Source organism: Triturus cristatus, chromosome 8 (assembly GCF_964204655.1).
Source record: "Triturus cristatus chromosome 8, aTriCri1.1, whole genome shotgun sequence".
Taxonomy (NCBI): domain Eukaryota; kingdom Metazoa; phylum Chordata; class Amphibia; order Caudata; family Salamandridae; genus Triturus; species Triturus cristatus.
This window is the reverse complement of record NC_140591.1, coordinates 1,094,463,922-1,094,480,863: the sequence shown is the minus strand read 5'-3', so window position 1 is coordinate 1,094,480,863 and position 16,942 is coordinate 1,094,463,922. Positions and strand designations below refer to the sequence as shown.

Here is a 16,942-nt window from a genome sequence, read left to right as displayed (position 1 = left end):
CCTAATAAAAAAACTCACAAAAAAGGACCTCCACTCCATCTACACATACCAGTGTGGTGTACACTTCTAATTAGTTGAAAAGTCTCACCAGGTAAAAACGATCCTAGAGGGCTTGGAAGCCTTGCCAAAAAAACACCTAGTGAACACATTAATGACTCAGAGGAGGGCCCAACTCAGGCATAACCTCCGCACAGGGAAATATGTAAAACGTCAAGGAGCTATCCAAAGGACTGCAACTTTAACAGCATGCTCCAGCAGAGACTGGAGTCAGACCTCACAAACAAGGAAAGCAGTACATAACTCAAAGGATGAGAATTTAATATACTCGATGTCAAGAACTGTGAACTCACAAAAATAATAAAACAAAGTAAAGCTGCAATGATCAGCCTCAACAGGCATGGCAAATTCAATATATTAGACATTACCCAAGATATGCAAGCCAAGCGACGTAAGAAATCATAACACTTAAGAATTAATAGTAGTTGTCCTTATGGGCCCTGATAAGGGTTGGAATTTTGGGGGAAGGAGCGTGGGAAGAAGGGGTCATGGAAACCTGCAGGGGAAGCAAGCATGCATACGAGTTACAGAAAGAGAATTGAAGGCAGAGCAGATCGGGATTAAGGTGTTAACATATAATGTCAAAAGCCAAAATTCACACATAAACTGAAGATTTGCAGTAAGTTAGAAGAGAAAAGAGGGACGAGTAGTTCTCTTACAAGAAACCCGTCTTAAAGAGAGAGAGAGACAGAGATTTAAATCAAAATATCACAGAACAGGTTATATAAAAGGAATGCTTTGTAATACAGGAAGTTTGATGTATTGTACTATTGTTCACACTGGAAAAATCAATAGACAGTTTTTACAAAAAATATCACTGAACACATATATTCAACGCCTCCAATAAAACTAAAGGGATGGCGATCTTTTTAAGACGATCGCCCAGCACAATAACTCTGGAGACCCTCAACGACAAGCAGGAATGGTACACCTTTTAGAAATGTAGACCATGCACATACAACTGCACCATAGCTACTATATACGCCCCAAATTAAGACCAACACATGTTTACACAGTCTGAAGAAAACTTCAGGATAATGCTAGTGACAACATTAATCAGATAATAGATGCTAATAATGGCTGATCAGGAGTGAGATATGGACAAGCAAATTGCTCATCGACACAGCGGAACACATTAAAGACTGAAGAAGGGCTGATGCACGGAGGGTGTTTTACGCACAAGGTAAACCTTACACCTACTTTTATCATGTTAACACACATTCTAGAACATACCTACTTTTCTTGAGAGGGCTTCTGACAACTGGAGAATACAAATATAGGATTATATCCATAGCAGACGATGCACCCATGACCAGTGTACTACATGAAATTTATACAAACCCAAGAGAGTGGAAATGAAGATTAGGAGAGCACACAATAGAAGATGCAGCTAACAGGGAAGAAATATAAAAAACAATTAGGGAATATCTGGGAACCAAGGAAGCTCACAGACTTAAAATCAACCAATTAATCAGAGCATTTGTAAAGCGCACTACATACCCGTGAGGGTCTCAAGGCGCTGGCAGGTGGGGGGGGGGGGGGGGGGGGGGGGGGGGGGGGAAAGAGGGGGGAGGAATGCTGCTACTGCTCGAAAAGCCAGGTCTTGTGGAGTCCTCTGAAGGTCAGCAGGTCTTGGGTCTGCCGTAGGTGGATGGGGAGGGTGTTCCAGGTCTTGGCGGCGAGGTGGGAAAACGATCTGCTGCCGGAGGTCGCTCTTTGGATGCGGGGGACTGTGGCGAGGTCGGCGGAGCGGAGCTGGCGGGTGGGGGTGTAGAAGCAGAGTCGTCTGTTGAGTTATGCTGGTCCGGTGTTGTGGAGTGCCTTGTGTGCGTGGGTGAGGAGCTTTAAGGTGATCCTCTTGTTGACGGGGAGCCAGTGCAGGTCTCTCAGGTGGGGTGTGATGTGGCTGCGGCGAGGGATGTCAAGGATCAGGCGTGCGGAGGCGTTCTGAATGCGTTGAAGTAGTTTCAGGAGTTTGGCCGAGGCTCCTGCGTAGAGGGCGTTTCCGCTGTCCAACCTGCTGCTGACGAGGGCCTGGGTGACCGTTCTTCTTGTTTCGGTGGGGATCCACTTGTAGATCTTGCGGAGCATGCGGAGGGTGTTGAAGCAGGAGGACAAGAAGGCGTTGACCTGCTTTGACATGGAGAGGGTAGAGTCTAGGAAGAACCCTAGGTTGCGTGCGTGGTCGGTGGGTGTTGGAGCTGTTCCCAGTGCGGTCGGCCACCAGGAGTCGTCCCAGGCTGAGGGGGTGGAGCCAAGGATGAGGACTTCCGTCTTGTCCGAGTTCAGCTTCAGTCGGCTGTTCTTCATCCACTCGGCGACGGCTTTCATTCCTTCGTGGAGGTTGGTTTTGGCGGTGTGGGGGTCTTTGGTGAGGGAGAGGATCAATTGAATTGATGTTGAGGTCGTGCAGTCGGGCGACGTGGGCGAGTGGTGCCATGTAGACGTTGAACAACGTTGGGCTGAGGGATGAGCCCTGGGGTACGACGCAGATGATCTCGGTCGCTTCGGAGCAGAAAGGGGGGAGGCGGACGCTCTGTGTTCTGCCAGAGATGAAGGAGGTGATCCAGTCCAGGGCCTTCTCTTGGATCCCGGGGGTCGTGGAGGCGTGTGCGTAGAGTGCGGTGGCAGACCATGTCGAAGGCGGCTGACAGGTCCAGGAGGATGAGGGCCGCGGTTTCTCCGTTGTCGAGCAGGGCCCTGATGTCATCGGTGGCGGCGACGAGGGCAGTTTTGGTGCTGTGGTTGCTGCGGAACCCAGCCTGGGATGGGTCCAGGATGCTGTTACCCTCGAGGTAGCGGGTCAGTTGTTTGTTGACGGTCTTCTCAATGACCTTTGCCAGGAACGGGAGCAGGGAGATGGGCCGGAAGTTCTTGAGGTCCTTGGGGTCCGCCTTGGGTTTCTTGAGTAAGGCGTTGATCTCGGCGTGCTTCCAGCTCTCCGGGAAGGTTGCTGTCTCGAAGGATTTGTTATAGCTTTCCCTAGATGGGGTGCGATGGTGGTGCTGGCTTTGTTGAAGATGGGGTGTGGGCATGGGTCATACGGAGATCCGGAGTGGATGGTGTCCATGATATTGATGGTGTCGTCGTTTATGTTGGTCCAGGAGAGCAGGCGGTTTGTAAGGATGGTGGTCGTGGGGGCGGAGGTCTCAGTGGTAGTCGGGGCAGTTGTGGTGTTGAAGCTGTAGTGGATGTCTGCGATCTTGTGATGGAAGAAGGTGGCAAGGGAGTCACACAGGTCTTGCGAAGGTGGGATGTCGGTGTTGGAGCTGGGGTTGGAGAGTTCCTTCACGATGTTGAAGAGCTCTATGCTGTTGTGTGCGTTGTTGTCTAGGCGGTCTTTGAAGGAGGTCCTTTTGGCAGCTCTGATGAGGTGATGGTGTCTGTGGGTGGCGTTCTTGTGGGCTGCGTAGGTGTTCGTTCACGCTGCCATTTCTTCTTAACCTTTCGGCATGTTTGTTTGAATGCCTGGAGGTCTTCAGTGAACCAGCTGGCTTTCTTGCTGGTGTGGTTGTTGGATGGTTTCTTGATCGGTGCGAGGGTGTTCGTGCAGTCGTCGATCCACTGTCTGAGGTTGCGGGCGGCGGAGTCGGGGTCAGTGGGTGGACTACGGGCGAGGGTGGTGGTTAGCTGGTCTCTGGTGACTTTCCTCCAGCAGCAGCGGGGGATCTGTTGGGTGCGGTGGTGCGTGGTGGGTTTCCGGAAGGCGAAGTGGATGCAGCGATGGTCGGTCCAGTGGAGTTCGGTGGTGTGGTGGAAGGAGACGTGGGAACTTGCGGAGAAGATTGGGTCAAGCGAGTGGCCGGTGGAGTGGGTGGGTGGTGTGACGAGTTGTCTGAGTCCGAGGTTGGCGATCTGGGTGGTGGAGTTGGGGTCGTTGTTCTCGAGGTGGAAGTTCAGGTCCCAGAGGTGGATGTAGTCCGTGGAAGCGAGGGCGTGTGTGCTGACGAAGTCGGCGATGGAGTCACTGAACTGTGGTCGGGGGGGGGGGGTCTGTAGACGAGGGTTCCTCTGAGTGTGGTGTTGGGGTCGGTGTGGACCAGGAAGTGCAGGTGTTCGGCGGTGCTGAGGGTGTCGTCGGTGTTGGTCGAGACTCAGAGTGTTCCTGTGGACGATGGAGACTCCTACTCCGTTGGTGCGGTCCCTGCGGGTGATCTTGTAGCCGTCCGGGATGGCTATGGCGATGTCGGGTGCCGAGGAGAGGTTCAGCCAGGTCTCCGTCAGGTTAGGCGACGTCTGGGGAGGTTGAGTCGAGTAGGTCCCAGAGTTCAACGGCATGTTTGCGGGCGGAGCGGGTGTTGAGAAGAATGCACATCTGAGGTAGTTGGGTTCTTTCCTGGTCAGTGGGTTGGTGGGCCGGATGCTGGTGAATCTGCAGTTCCAGCAGGAGAAGGGTCCTTGGTTGCGCTTCGGGGCGGCCAGGCAGCAGGTGCGTGGTCGTCCGGCGTTGAGTGCGTGGAGGGTGCTGGAGTCGTAGCAGAGACGAAAGGGGCAATGCTTTGGGATGCAGTGAAAGTGGTGGTCAGAGGAAAGCTAATCGTCCTGGGGTCTAGTAATAAGAGAAACAAAAGTTTGAATTAGACTTAGAAACCGTAGAGGTAAGGCAATTGGGTAACAGAACAGACATGTGCAAGGCAATAAAAATAAGGTCAACATTACTAATAAATAACAAACAAACAAAAAAGCCCCACTGGCCCCATATTGTAGAAGTCATAATTCAGAAACAAAACGCATATTGTTAGCAAAGGTTTTAAAAACGAAACAGCTATAGGTTATAGTCATTAAGAGAACTCAGCACAGTCTATCGTTGATGATCGGAAAAATGGAAGGGGTGGGGGTCCTTTAGGCTCTTCTACACATCGCTATACACTCAAGATCCAGAATTTCAGAAACACCAAGATGTCTTTTTGGCACATTTAGACCTTCCCACAATAACGACTAAGCAGTGTCTACAAGGTTAACACGATTGATGTTAATACACATGAAAGACAAGGACATGGCTACGAAACGGAGCCACTTCAATCAATCAAATATCTCAGAATGCACCTCATCATGACCATGGAAGCACTACACAACCTAATATTCTGTGCTTAGCAGGGGAAATCAAAAGAGACCTACATTTATGGAGTGCACAGTACATTTTGAAGCTAGGAAGGATTAACACAGTTACAATGGCTGTCCTCCCAAAATTGCTATATGCTTTACAGGCACTCCGTCAAGATAAACCTTATTCCTTTAGATAACTTCCAAAAATCATTTTACCATTTGTCTGCCAATGGAAAACAGCCAGAACACGAAAAAGTACAACAGCTGATATAAAAAGGGCAAACTAGGCTTTCCAGATATAAAATGTTACTATAACACCGCACAAATTAAGTTCATCTGTGAGTGGGTGTAAAGCTATTCTGATCATCACAGGGTGCAAATGGTTAAGGCAGTAGCAGGCAGACCGTGGGACATTTTATGGTAACCGCATTGAGAGACCACAGCCTCTATTAAAGGCACATCACAGGCCCACTTAGAAATAAGGGATTCACTGGCACCTCCACGACACTTAGTATACCAATCCCCATAAATACCTATACATAACAAAGACAATATAACCCAGCATACACTGGAAATACTTTTACAGCTGAAGATAATGAGACCATAATATACTGTGATTTTTATGAAAAAGGTGAAATAAGATCACTCAAAAATTTGGAACACACTTACAGAATAGATGACATTGAAAGGTTCATATACCAGCAGTTGCATCATTGTTTGAACAATCCCTTCTACAACTAGAGAATTGACAGACCGAGAAATATGTTAAAACACTGGGTAGACTGAAAATGGCAACTTCTAGACTCCGTAAGACTTTTCTACATTGCGTGCCACCAGATAAATGGCGTGTATGGAAAGAAGAGTAGGGCTTTTGGGAGCAGAGGTAGCTGAGAAAGAATGGCTGGATTACTGGCGATTCGACAACATTTCACGGATATATTCTTCATAGTGAATCAATAATTAAAATTATGATTTTCTGGTATTGGATAAACTAGCTAAATGGTTTGTACATGGTGGAGAAGTCTTAGAGACAAAGGGGATCCAAATCATATGTGGTTATCCGGTTCAATACTGTCAGTAGTTTGGAAAGAATAGCTTGCAGCAGTTAAGATGATGGTTGTTCCTGTATCGGCTAATCCAAAATTGACTGTGTTGTGTCTAAAACCAGTTATAAGAGAACGGGTAATAGACAGATTGGGCTTCACTCTGCCAGCTGTTGATAATGGCTTTGGAGACAAACAGCAGCACAACAATAAACATGCGGTACTTTAAACTGTGCCAGTAGTCTGGTTAAAGACAACGTCGCCTTTTTGCTGACATGATAACTGTTCATAAATTGCAAGGATAAAGATTGCTTAGGTAACATCCACTGAGATTGAAAGCTCTGAACCTATTTGACTGAACTAACAAACGTCGGGCTCAATATGTTTTAAGTAAGAATGTAACCCGCAGCGAGGGGCTAGGGAGGCAAGAAGGGTAAATGTTAAAAGTTGTTTAATATAGGACTATGTTTGGAAATCAAATAATATCTAATAAAACATATTGCTATGGTAGATTGCTTCAACTTTAAAATATGGGGTTATGGGGGAAAACAGATGATCCTTCAATAGCAACATTATTTCACCCATTTAGTTATGTAAAAAATTACAATGTTAGCTGATAGGTTTACTCTTATGCAAACCAGAATACTTTTGCTTGAGCTTTCTATGGCTATATAGATAAATGAAACAAAAATCTATATTTGCAGTCACAAAAGTTAAGACAAATAGGGACAAAAAGCAATGTTAAATACTAAAATGTGATCTATTATTATAAAACCATAAAAGACAAAACTCCAAACTGTACCCCGCTCTCTGTAACGTGAGCGAAGCACAGATTGTGGATACATTGCAGCAGTCAAACTAAGCAAAAAGGATAATAACCCACTAATTCAAAAATCAAATACAAGTATACCTTCAGTATGTGTACAACACAAGAACACCATTCCAAGCTTGCACGCAGGGCTCCTTTCTTCTCTGCATTGAGACAGTGTTTCACTGCCTCTTCCAGCCTTTTATCAGATCGGTACAGTTCCACTAGTCTGATGTTCACATAGACGTCATCTGGTCGGGTATACAGCTCAGACTGAATCAAGTCAAATAGTTGATTCCATCCTACATCACCTTTAATATTCAACAACTTCTCCTAATTAATAATAAAAAGAAGTTATGTCATAAACCAAAGCATTTCTGCCCAGCTTTTAGTGGCTAAAGGAAAGTACCTTCATTATATACATCAAATTAATTTCACAATGCTACGCAAACCAAATACATCTTTTGGACAAATAAGACAAAGTGATGGTTTGCAATGCAAAATGTTCATTTCCATAGACACAATAAAAACAAACCTACCATGTTAGTTTTACATCAGCTACATAAAAAAAACAGAAAGTAAAAGGATGCCCATACAAGTATTTATGGCAAAATATATACACATACACATGTGCAATAGAGGCAATTTATTGGATTAAGATTACAACATAGCAGTCATGTACGATCTAGGTGGAAAGCTTTTTCTCAAATGCAAACAGTCTATATATAACGAGCAATGGGAACAGTTGCAAGGTTGTTCTTGTTGCGCCTTAAAGGGTCCGCAACATGATAAAAAGAATCCAACTGAGAAATGGGTTGAAAACATTTGATTTTGGGTGAAGTAATTTATGGAAAGACTATACTTCAATCTGCAAAAGTAAATCTATTAAATTAGCCGGAATCTGGCAAAATACAGGTATGTAGAAAGTTATCGAGACCAAGAGATCCTGCACGTGAAAAAATCATGAAACTGGCTGCTTCTGCAGAAATATTCACTAATTCAGATATGCTAAAACCTTATCCACAGAGCCATGCTTAAAAAGCAGAAGCAATAGCAAGAGTGGACAATGGAGCCAGGAGTGGCTTTGGAGGCACAGGGTGGCCAAATGAGCCATATGGTCCCAGGTGATGCAAGAGGCCACCCATCCTCAACCGGGGGTAGCGTCTGTAAGCGTGCCCAAAGTGGTAGACCTGGAGGTGCTGCGGGTCAGTCAGGTGTCTACAAGGGGAAACAGCGTTTACAATGCTGTAAACACAATGCACTAACTTTACAACACAGTTGTTACAACGACCGTGTTGATACCACGCGTGCCATTACATCGCAAGTCGTATCAATGACTTGCTGTAGAGGGTGTGCAACACCAGGGAATGTGTTGGATTTTAAATCCAACACCTTCCCTGCTGTTGCGCAAACTAGAGTAGGAATAGTAAATAATACTATTCCTAAGTCCAGCGTGCCCCTACAGCAAGGCATTGTAACAACTTGCGATGTAATGGCACGCGTGATAACGCGGTCATTGTAACAACCACGTTGTAAAGCCATGCGTAGTGAATGTATGCAATATAACATCATACATTCGTCTACAAGAGATAGTGAGCACCACACTGTTCATTCACCCCTTCGTGCAGGTCAAAAACTTATAAAGTCCCCTTGTCAACTCCAAGCCCCACAAAGGTGCCCAGTATGGAGGTGTCCATCCCCCCCCCCTTTAAAAATCATTCGCTGGCCCTCAAGGCCAGGGCTCACCCCATTTCTTTTGTTTCTTTTCTTAAGTGTTGACGCAGATCAACTGCAAATTCGCTGCAAATTTTAAACCCCCCCGACCACCCTCCCTCACCCCCCCGCCAGGGCTAGGGGACCAGGGTATCTCATATGAACACAGGCAGGGAAGGCATATCTGATCCTATCCATCGAGTAAATAAAAATGGTCAGACCAGTTGGGAGCATACATTTGTATCTCTGAAGCTTAGGCCTAGCGGCAGCAAACATCTTCTATTCCCTCCAGGGCGGGAGCAGTGCTGGCTCCCACAGCATGCGGGGACAAGGTTGGGTCCAGGGGCTACCCTACAGTGACCAACATATTGGTTGGTGGGATCCCCGGGTGGGTACCGGGGAACACACCAAGAAAGTTAAGAAGTCCAAGAGGATGGAGTCCCCGGGGCCTATTAAGACTTGGTGTGTTTGGGGGGCAGGGTTAGGCACCCTCCTTGCCATTAAGTTGGCATTCGAGCCCCGGGAAAAGCGTCACCAGAGCCTCATTGAGCTCAGGGAGGTGGGGCCATTCAACCCTTCAATATTAATGCATTTGGCCTGGGGATTGGGTCTCATGGGCCTCTTGAGGCTCAGGGAGGCTCCCCCCTCCCTTATAAATTAAGTATGACCCCGGGGCTCAGGGAGGGAGGCTGCGTGCACGCCTCCTTTAGTATATTTTTTGGCCTCAGGGGATGGAGTCTCTGGTACCGATAGTAGCTTGAGGAGGAGTGAGGAGGGGGGTGGGGAGGGGTCGCGCCCCTTTTCTGTTTAAAAACAAAAAAAGCTCAAGCGGATGGAGTCCCCGAAGCCAATAGTTGCGGGTTTTGGTGGAGTGTGAGGTGTTGCCTGCAGGGCCTAGCCAAAGGCCGTGTGGGTTAGCCAAAGCAAAAAAACTTTTTTTTAAAAACTTTAGGCAGGAGACGCGCTGGAGAAGCGTTTCCCACCGAAAGAAAAAAAAAATGGTCCTTTACTAATAAGCCTCAGGGTGGCCTGGAGAATTAAAGGAGGGGGGCACATGGGCCAGATGGTGATGGGTGATGTCACTAACCATGTCATGAGTGATGTAAAATGCGAGGTCATAAGCAGTGCATTGTGGGGGCTGGGGCGTAAGTTACAGTTAACTGCTGAGTTGCAATGGTTTTGTATGACTAAAATCGGAGCCCATCTAAAACGTCCCTGAAACCTTTGGAAAAAACCAAAGGTTTCAGGGGCGTTATACTTAGGAATTGGCATTTAAAAAACCTTAGAAATTCACTAAAAAAAACCATAGGTTTCAGGGGCGTTCTAGTTAGCTGGACATTTCCCTCGTACAAAACCCTAGAAATTCCCCTGTTCTAGTTAGTTCAGCTAACTATAACTCGCGCCCCAGCAATGCACTGCTGATGACGTCACATATTACATCACTCATGACATGGTCAGTGACATCACTGATGACATCACTGATGACATCTCAAATGACATCACTGATTACATCATCCAGTGAATGTGTTTTTTTTAAAAGTTTAAATATGTTTTATATATTTATAGTGAAAGGCCTATGGAAGAATGAGTGGGTGTATAAGTGTGTGAATGGGTGATTTTCTAGGTGCGTAACTGACTCTATAAGGGAGTCATTAAATGCATCTTCCTGCAGACTAGTGACTAAACTGTATGAGTGTCTGTGTGTTGGTGTATAAGTGGCTGCATGGTTATATGAATAGCTATACGACTGGCTATATGGGTTATTGATTGGGTTATTGGATGGGTGCCTGAGTGTTTGTGTGGGTAGGGTGTGTGTGAATAGATGTGTGAGTGGGTGATTCAGTGGGTGCATGGTTTTAAGAGTGCATCTGTGATGGACTGTATGGTTGGGTGACTGTATGTAAGGGTGTGTTAGTGATTGAATGTATATCTCAGTTGTACATGTGTCAGTAACTACATATGTGAAACGCAGTGTATATGTGTGTAAGAGAATAGAACTATCTATATGTGAGAGTGTGTGATTTTGGGAGTGGCTGTATGGATGAGTGTGTGCTTGTATCAGTAATTGTATAAGATCGTCAGAATGTTAGTATTTTTATGAGTAAGTGAACTGGAGCGTGTTTAACTGTATAGGTGAGTAAATTGGACTGTGATTAATTATTTGCATGACTGACTAGATGTGTCAGTACCTCAATGGATGATTGGCGGTGTGCGAGTGTCTATATAGGTGTATAAATGCATATGATAGTCCTGTACAGAGTGACTGTAAGTATGAGTGACTGTACAGGTGAGTGAGTGGAGATGTATGTAGACCTAAGAGTCAATGAGTGGGTGTGTAGTTATTGGTATTGGATTATCTATGGTTTTCGAAATGGCCGTCTGAAATTTTGAGTCGGTGTATCAAAGGATATATTAGGGTGTGAGAAGATGCACTAATTTATCACATGGATGACATCAGTGATGTCATCAGTGATGTCACTGACCATGTCATGAGTGATGTAATATGTGACGTCATCAGCAGTGCATTGCGGGGGCGTGAGTTATAGTTAGCTGAACTAACTATAACAGGGGAATTTCTAGGGTTTTGTACGAGGGAAATGTCCAGCTAACTATAACGCCCCTGAAACCTTTGTTTTTTTCAGTGAATTTCTAAGGTTTTTTAAATGCCAATTCCTAACTATAACGTGCATGAAACCTATGTTTTTTTCAGGGAATTTCAAAGATTTTTTAAATGCTAATTCCTATCTATAACTTATGTCTAAAGATATCATGTTTAATGATTTTCATTGGATTTCTATATTTGTCAAATTCAGTGTGTCAATTACATTGTTTTTTTGAAATTCTTTTTTATCACCATTTTTTTAATTTATTTTTTTAATTAATGCTTTTAAAAACGTAAAAAATATTTGTTTTTATTGGGTTTTTCAAACATATTTTTTTATATTTTTAAAAATATTTAACTACATGTTCAAATCTATTGTATATATTTTTTTCCATGTTTTTTGGATCCGCGCACCCTATGCGCACCGTTCTCGATCCCTTCGCGATAGCATCCGCGCATGCGTTGGGTACGTGTTTAGTGCGCGATCGCAATGCGACCGGTACGCGACTCCCAGCCTATACGCGACACGTTTGATGTACGTAACGCAACGTTTACGCACTTCCGCGATGCGTCATCTGCTTCTATGACGCGGTAGGTGCACGGATCCCGCGAAATATTTAACATTTAAAAAAACATATATATATGTATTTCATGTGAATATTAATTGAAGACAAACTCTAAACTAGTCTTAAAACGAATATATTTTTACATCTAATCCTATATCTTTTTTTCATTCAATTTCGCGGATGCGCTGGGTGCGTGCTACCTATGCGCAGGGTGCGCGGATCCCATGTGACCTGCAAAAAAAGAGATTTATGATTGGTTCATTACACTTCCTGTTCTAACTATTGAAAGACGCCACCCAATTCAATCATTCTTCTTTGACCTTCTTTGGAGGAGCATCTCTTTGCAGAGAAGAAGATTTTTTAGACTAAGTTTACACTTAACTAACTTTTTTCAACTAAAAATGGCTTCAGGGCAGCAGGCATCACCTGCATCTCCATCAATTTTTGGAGTAGGCACCACGCAAAGAACGTTTTTCTTCAGTGGTGTGGAAATTTTTTACTTTTCCCAGAGGGGCAGAATAAGACCAATGCCACCTTGGTCACATGCAAGATTTGCAAAAGAGTGCTGTCGCGAGGGGATCCTAACAAGAAATACTCGTGCGGCACGGCTAGTATGATGAAGCACCTAAGGACCCTTCATCCAAACAATCTTGCACGAGAAGAGACGGATGAGAAACACTCCTGCGCCTTCCACCTCATCGCAGCCGAGCACTTCAAGAGTGCATCCATCAGCCCAAAACTTGGACATCCGTCCTCAATTTCAATTTTTAAAAGTGCTCTGCACTAAGTGCAATGCGACTTTGTGCTACGGTGAGCAGTCGATCGATCTGATCTGCCGCCGGCAAGAAAGTTATATTTGCTATTTTTTTTTTTTATTGTTCTCTGAAGTTCATTGTTTGGTTCCTCCTGTTTTGATTTCAGTTTTTTTTTTCTCCAAAAAATCCCCCCCCAAAAAAAAAAACAAAAAAAAAAAAAAAAACACAAAATTGTTGGAAAAAACCCCCCCAAAAAAAGAGAAGAAAAAAAAAGTTCTTGTAAGAACTGACTTTCCTGGTTTAAAAAAAAGAGCTAAATGTCTGTTTTTTTAAAAACGTTATTGTGCAAATTAGCATCATTACAAATATGGGCCTACAACCACCAGGGCCGGCCGCTAGTATATGCATGTCAATTGCGTAACATCACGAAGCAGCGACTGCTCCCCAGAGGCTCAGCAGGGTTACAGGAGATATTCTCGGCAACTCAGAGGCTAGGCAGGATACAAATATTTTAAATTTTAACAGAAAAGAACAAACAAAGAAACAATAAAACAAAACTCAAGGCGAGAAACAGTCTAGACGGTGTCGAGCGCCGATGGGGGGATCCCACCACACCAGGTAGAGAATCAGGAGGACAGGAGGACAATAGAGATGACCAGGGGGGGGGGGCAGCGGGGAAGTCAGAACAATCAACCAGAAGGGTACAGTATTCCAGGAACCTCAGGATCAGGGGGACAGAGAAGTGTCTGGGGTATCTACAAAAGGGGGCGTACAGATGTTACCTCGGTAGGTGTTCCACTGACCCCAAATTCTACCCCACGCCCCAGGCTTGCCCCGAACCAGGTACACCGTCCTAAATGTCTTTGTTAGTGTGTGAAAGTTTAGATGAATGTATGTGTAGTATGTAATTGACTGAATGAATGCATTAGTAGCGTATGGTGAATGTATAAGTGCAGAACTATGAGGAAGTGCTGCAGCATCACACAGTAACCTCTTTAACTGCAGTGTGCTGTAGTACTTCCAAAGCACAGGGATGCAACATATGTACATAAATATGATGCAAATCTATGCTTCTCTCTGCACGGCTGCTTAAACTGCAGCCATGTGGTGACACAGGCACCCTTGCACCATAGTGCAAGGATATCTGTGTCATGTGCCGTTTGTTTTTGTGCAGGAAAACACATCTTCCTGCACAAAAACAATCAGTAAAGGCATTTTTCTCTTTCAATGTATGCTGAGCATTGTAGTATGCATTGAAGATATAAAAATGTGGAGAAATGAAAACAATTCTCCTTGTTGTGCTTTCCTACACCAATTTTAGAATGGTGCAGCATTCACACACATCGAGATTTAGGATTTCTGATAAATCTAGACATGTGTCTTGTTCTAGGAGTATTCAGTGCAATCATGCACAACAACACTTATAGAACACCCTTTCAACACAAAGTGGTGTGCATAATGAGGTTGTATTTACATGGAGTATAAAAAGTGCACAGAGTGCCTTTTCCTCTCTTTGTAAATATGAAAGAGTGTCTTGCACAATAACTATGTTACAAAAAGTGACATATTTCCGGTTTTAAAATTCCTTGCGAATGATAGAAGGTAAGCAAAGAGTTTTTTGTCTGCAAAGATGTTCAAAGAAGAATGATAGAAATGATTGTGGTCCTTCAATAGGTACAATGGGAAATATTATGAACCCCTCAAATCTCTTTTTTTGCATGTCGCATGATATCTGATTATGGTCATATTTCAAAACTACATAGGTATAAACAGAGTGTTTTTAGAAACGTGTTTCAACTTTGTAGCTTCTTGCAGACCTCCTCATTCTGCATATTGAGACTTCGTTAAACTTACCTTCACAGTAATAGGAATAAAAAATGGTATACATTTTTTTCAGATTTTCATTGCAATCTAAATTCATATAAATTGCTTATTTTAAAATTTGGATCTGTGAAAGAAAAGGAAAAAAAAATTATAACATGTAATAATATATTTTTTACAACACAGCATAATTTCCACAAAGTAATTTGTTTGCCTTTTTTGCTGTTCTCAGAATATATTGAATTTCACTAAAAATAGTGATTTCAATCCTACTCCTCACTTAACAGCGGGCAAAAAAAAAAAAACAATCCGAAAGATTGTTAAAAAAAACCAAAATGCTATTCTCAGCAAAATACCACAAGATACAAATCACAGATATAAAATGTTGTTAGCAGTAAGCATTTTATATAAGTTTAACTTACAAAAACTGTAAATGTTGCCACTTTAAAATATTCACTGAATCTGAGGATACATTTTTGGAGAAGGCACCACGCCTACAACGTTTTTCTTCAGTGGTGTGGAAATTATTTACTTTTCCTGAGGGGCAAACAAAGACCAATGCCACCTTGGTCACGTGCAAGATTTACAAAAGAGTTGTGTCGCAAGGGGATCCTAACAAGAAATACTCGTACGGCACGGCAAGTATGATGAAACACCTAAGGACCCTTCATCCGAACAATCTTGCACGAGAAGAGTGCAAACGGATGAGAAACACTCCTGCACCTTTCTGAGTTTCTTTTCTTTGTCTTTTTTTTCTGGCATGATTTCTCTATTTTTACATTGAAAAACAGTATCTGTAAAAAAGAATCACAAATAAATGTATATTAATAACTTTCAAATGTATACTATTCCATTACTGTACAAACACATTTTATATAAAAACTGACTAAGAAACTATAGCCTTGAACCACAAGTGTGACGATGGTTAAAACACTGCATACTACTTTGAAGCAGTTCATGCCCTAAAGCCTACCTCACTAAAAGACTACAAGCTAACTGACTGAATGATTACAGTACTATAAGGAGACACACTGGGTGAGTGACAGGGTGTTTGCTAGTAGTGTATGAATACTGATTGGGGAATTGAAGGTGTGAAAGACAACTGTGTAGGTGATTAGAGGACTGCATCCATAGTGAATAGGCATTTGAAGCAGTCTATGTGCTAAGGCCTGGCTCACTGCATGAGTACTTGGGTACTGACGGAATGATTAGAGTACAGCAAGGAGAGTGCCTAGGTGAATTTATAAGTGGTTGGCTTTTGACACAGTGAATGGATTAGTACTTGGTACTGAATGGGTCACTAGAGGTGTGCAAAGGGAGTGACAGGATGTTTGCTGGACTGTATGGATACTGACTAGGGAATTGAAGGTGTGAAAGACAAGTGTATAGTATGTTAGAAGACTGCATGCATACTGCATAGACATTTGAAGCCGTCTATGTGGTAATGTATGGTTCACAACATGAGTACTTGGAAACTGACTAAATCATCAGACTACTGCTAGGACAGTGCCTGGGTAAAACTTTTAAATGTTCAGTTCTGGCACAGTGAAGACAATAGTACATGGTACTGCACTTTAGTGTCAAACCCGGACTCATTTTATCAATGCATAAGCAAAGAATAGCTTCTAAAGCTACTCAAACTTGACAACATGACCGATTTTAAAACAGTTATCTGTCGGCACATACACAATGTTACCAAATTCTTCTATCACAATCCTTACCCAAATGCACACAGACTCGCAGTGTGATTTTAGACAAGCAACACTATCCTAGGAGTTTACCAAAACTCATTCACTAGTCTGGAAGAGTTAATGGTACTGCACACAATCTACATATTTAAGTACAGCACATTAGTGTCAAAGCATGACTCATTTAACAACGCATAAGTAAAGACTGGCTTCTAATGCTACTAAAACTTGACAACATGACAGGTTTTAAAAAAGTTATCGGTCAGAAAATACACGTTGTTACCAAATGCTTCTCTCACAGAGGTTCCCAAATGCACACAGACTCACAGTGCGATTCTAGACAAGCACCACTATCCCTAGCAGCTTACAAAAACTCATTCAATACTGTGCAAGGGGTAAGGAGACTACACACAATCTACATATTAAAGTACAGCACATTAGTGTCAAAGCATGACTTATTTTATCAATGCATAAGCAAAGACTGGCTTCTAATGCTACTACAACATGACAGGTTTTAAAACAGTTATCTGTCAACAAATACACAATGTTACCAAATGCTTCTCTCACAGTGGTTCCCAAATGCACACATACTCACTGTGTGATTCTAGACAAACACTATCCCTTGCACTATACCAAAACACATTTCTTCATCTAGAAGGAGTACTACATTTTAGTATAGAAACATAACTCATTTCACAAATTCATAAACAATGACTGGTTTCTAATTCTACCAAAATATAAAAACAGCACAGTTATCTGTCTGCAAACAAATGAAAAACACAAATGCTTATCACAGAATGGTTTCTACATGCACACACACTGTCAATAAGATTGTAGAGAAAA

The 16,942-nt window shown here is 43.3% G+C and overlaps 1 protein-coding gene across 1 annotated transcript in view; it reads right to left on the bottom strand.

Annotated features, from left to right (window-relative positions):
• RGPD4 (RANBP2 like and GRIP domain containing 4) overlaps window positions 1-16,942 on the bottom strand; it is a 795,990-nt gene that overhangs the window by 736,451 nt on the left and 42,597 nt on the right. The window contains exon 5 of the mRNA XM_085622637.1: window positions 7,057-7,287. Within this exon, the coding sequence (XP_085478763.1) occupies window positions 7,057-7,287 (231 nt within the window). The remainder of the gene's footprint in view (window positions 1-7,056; window positions 7,288-16,942) is intronic.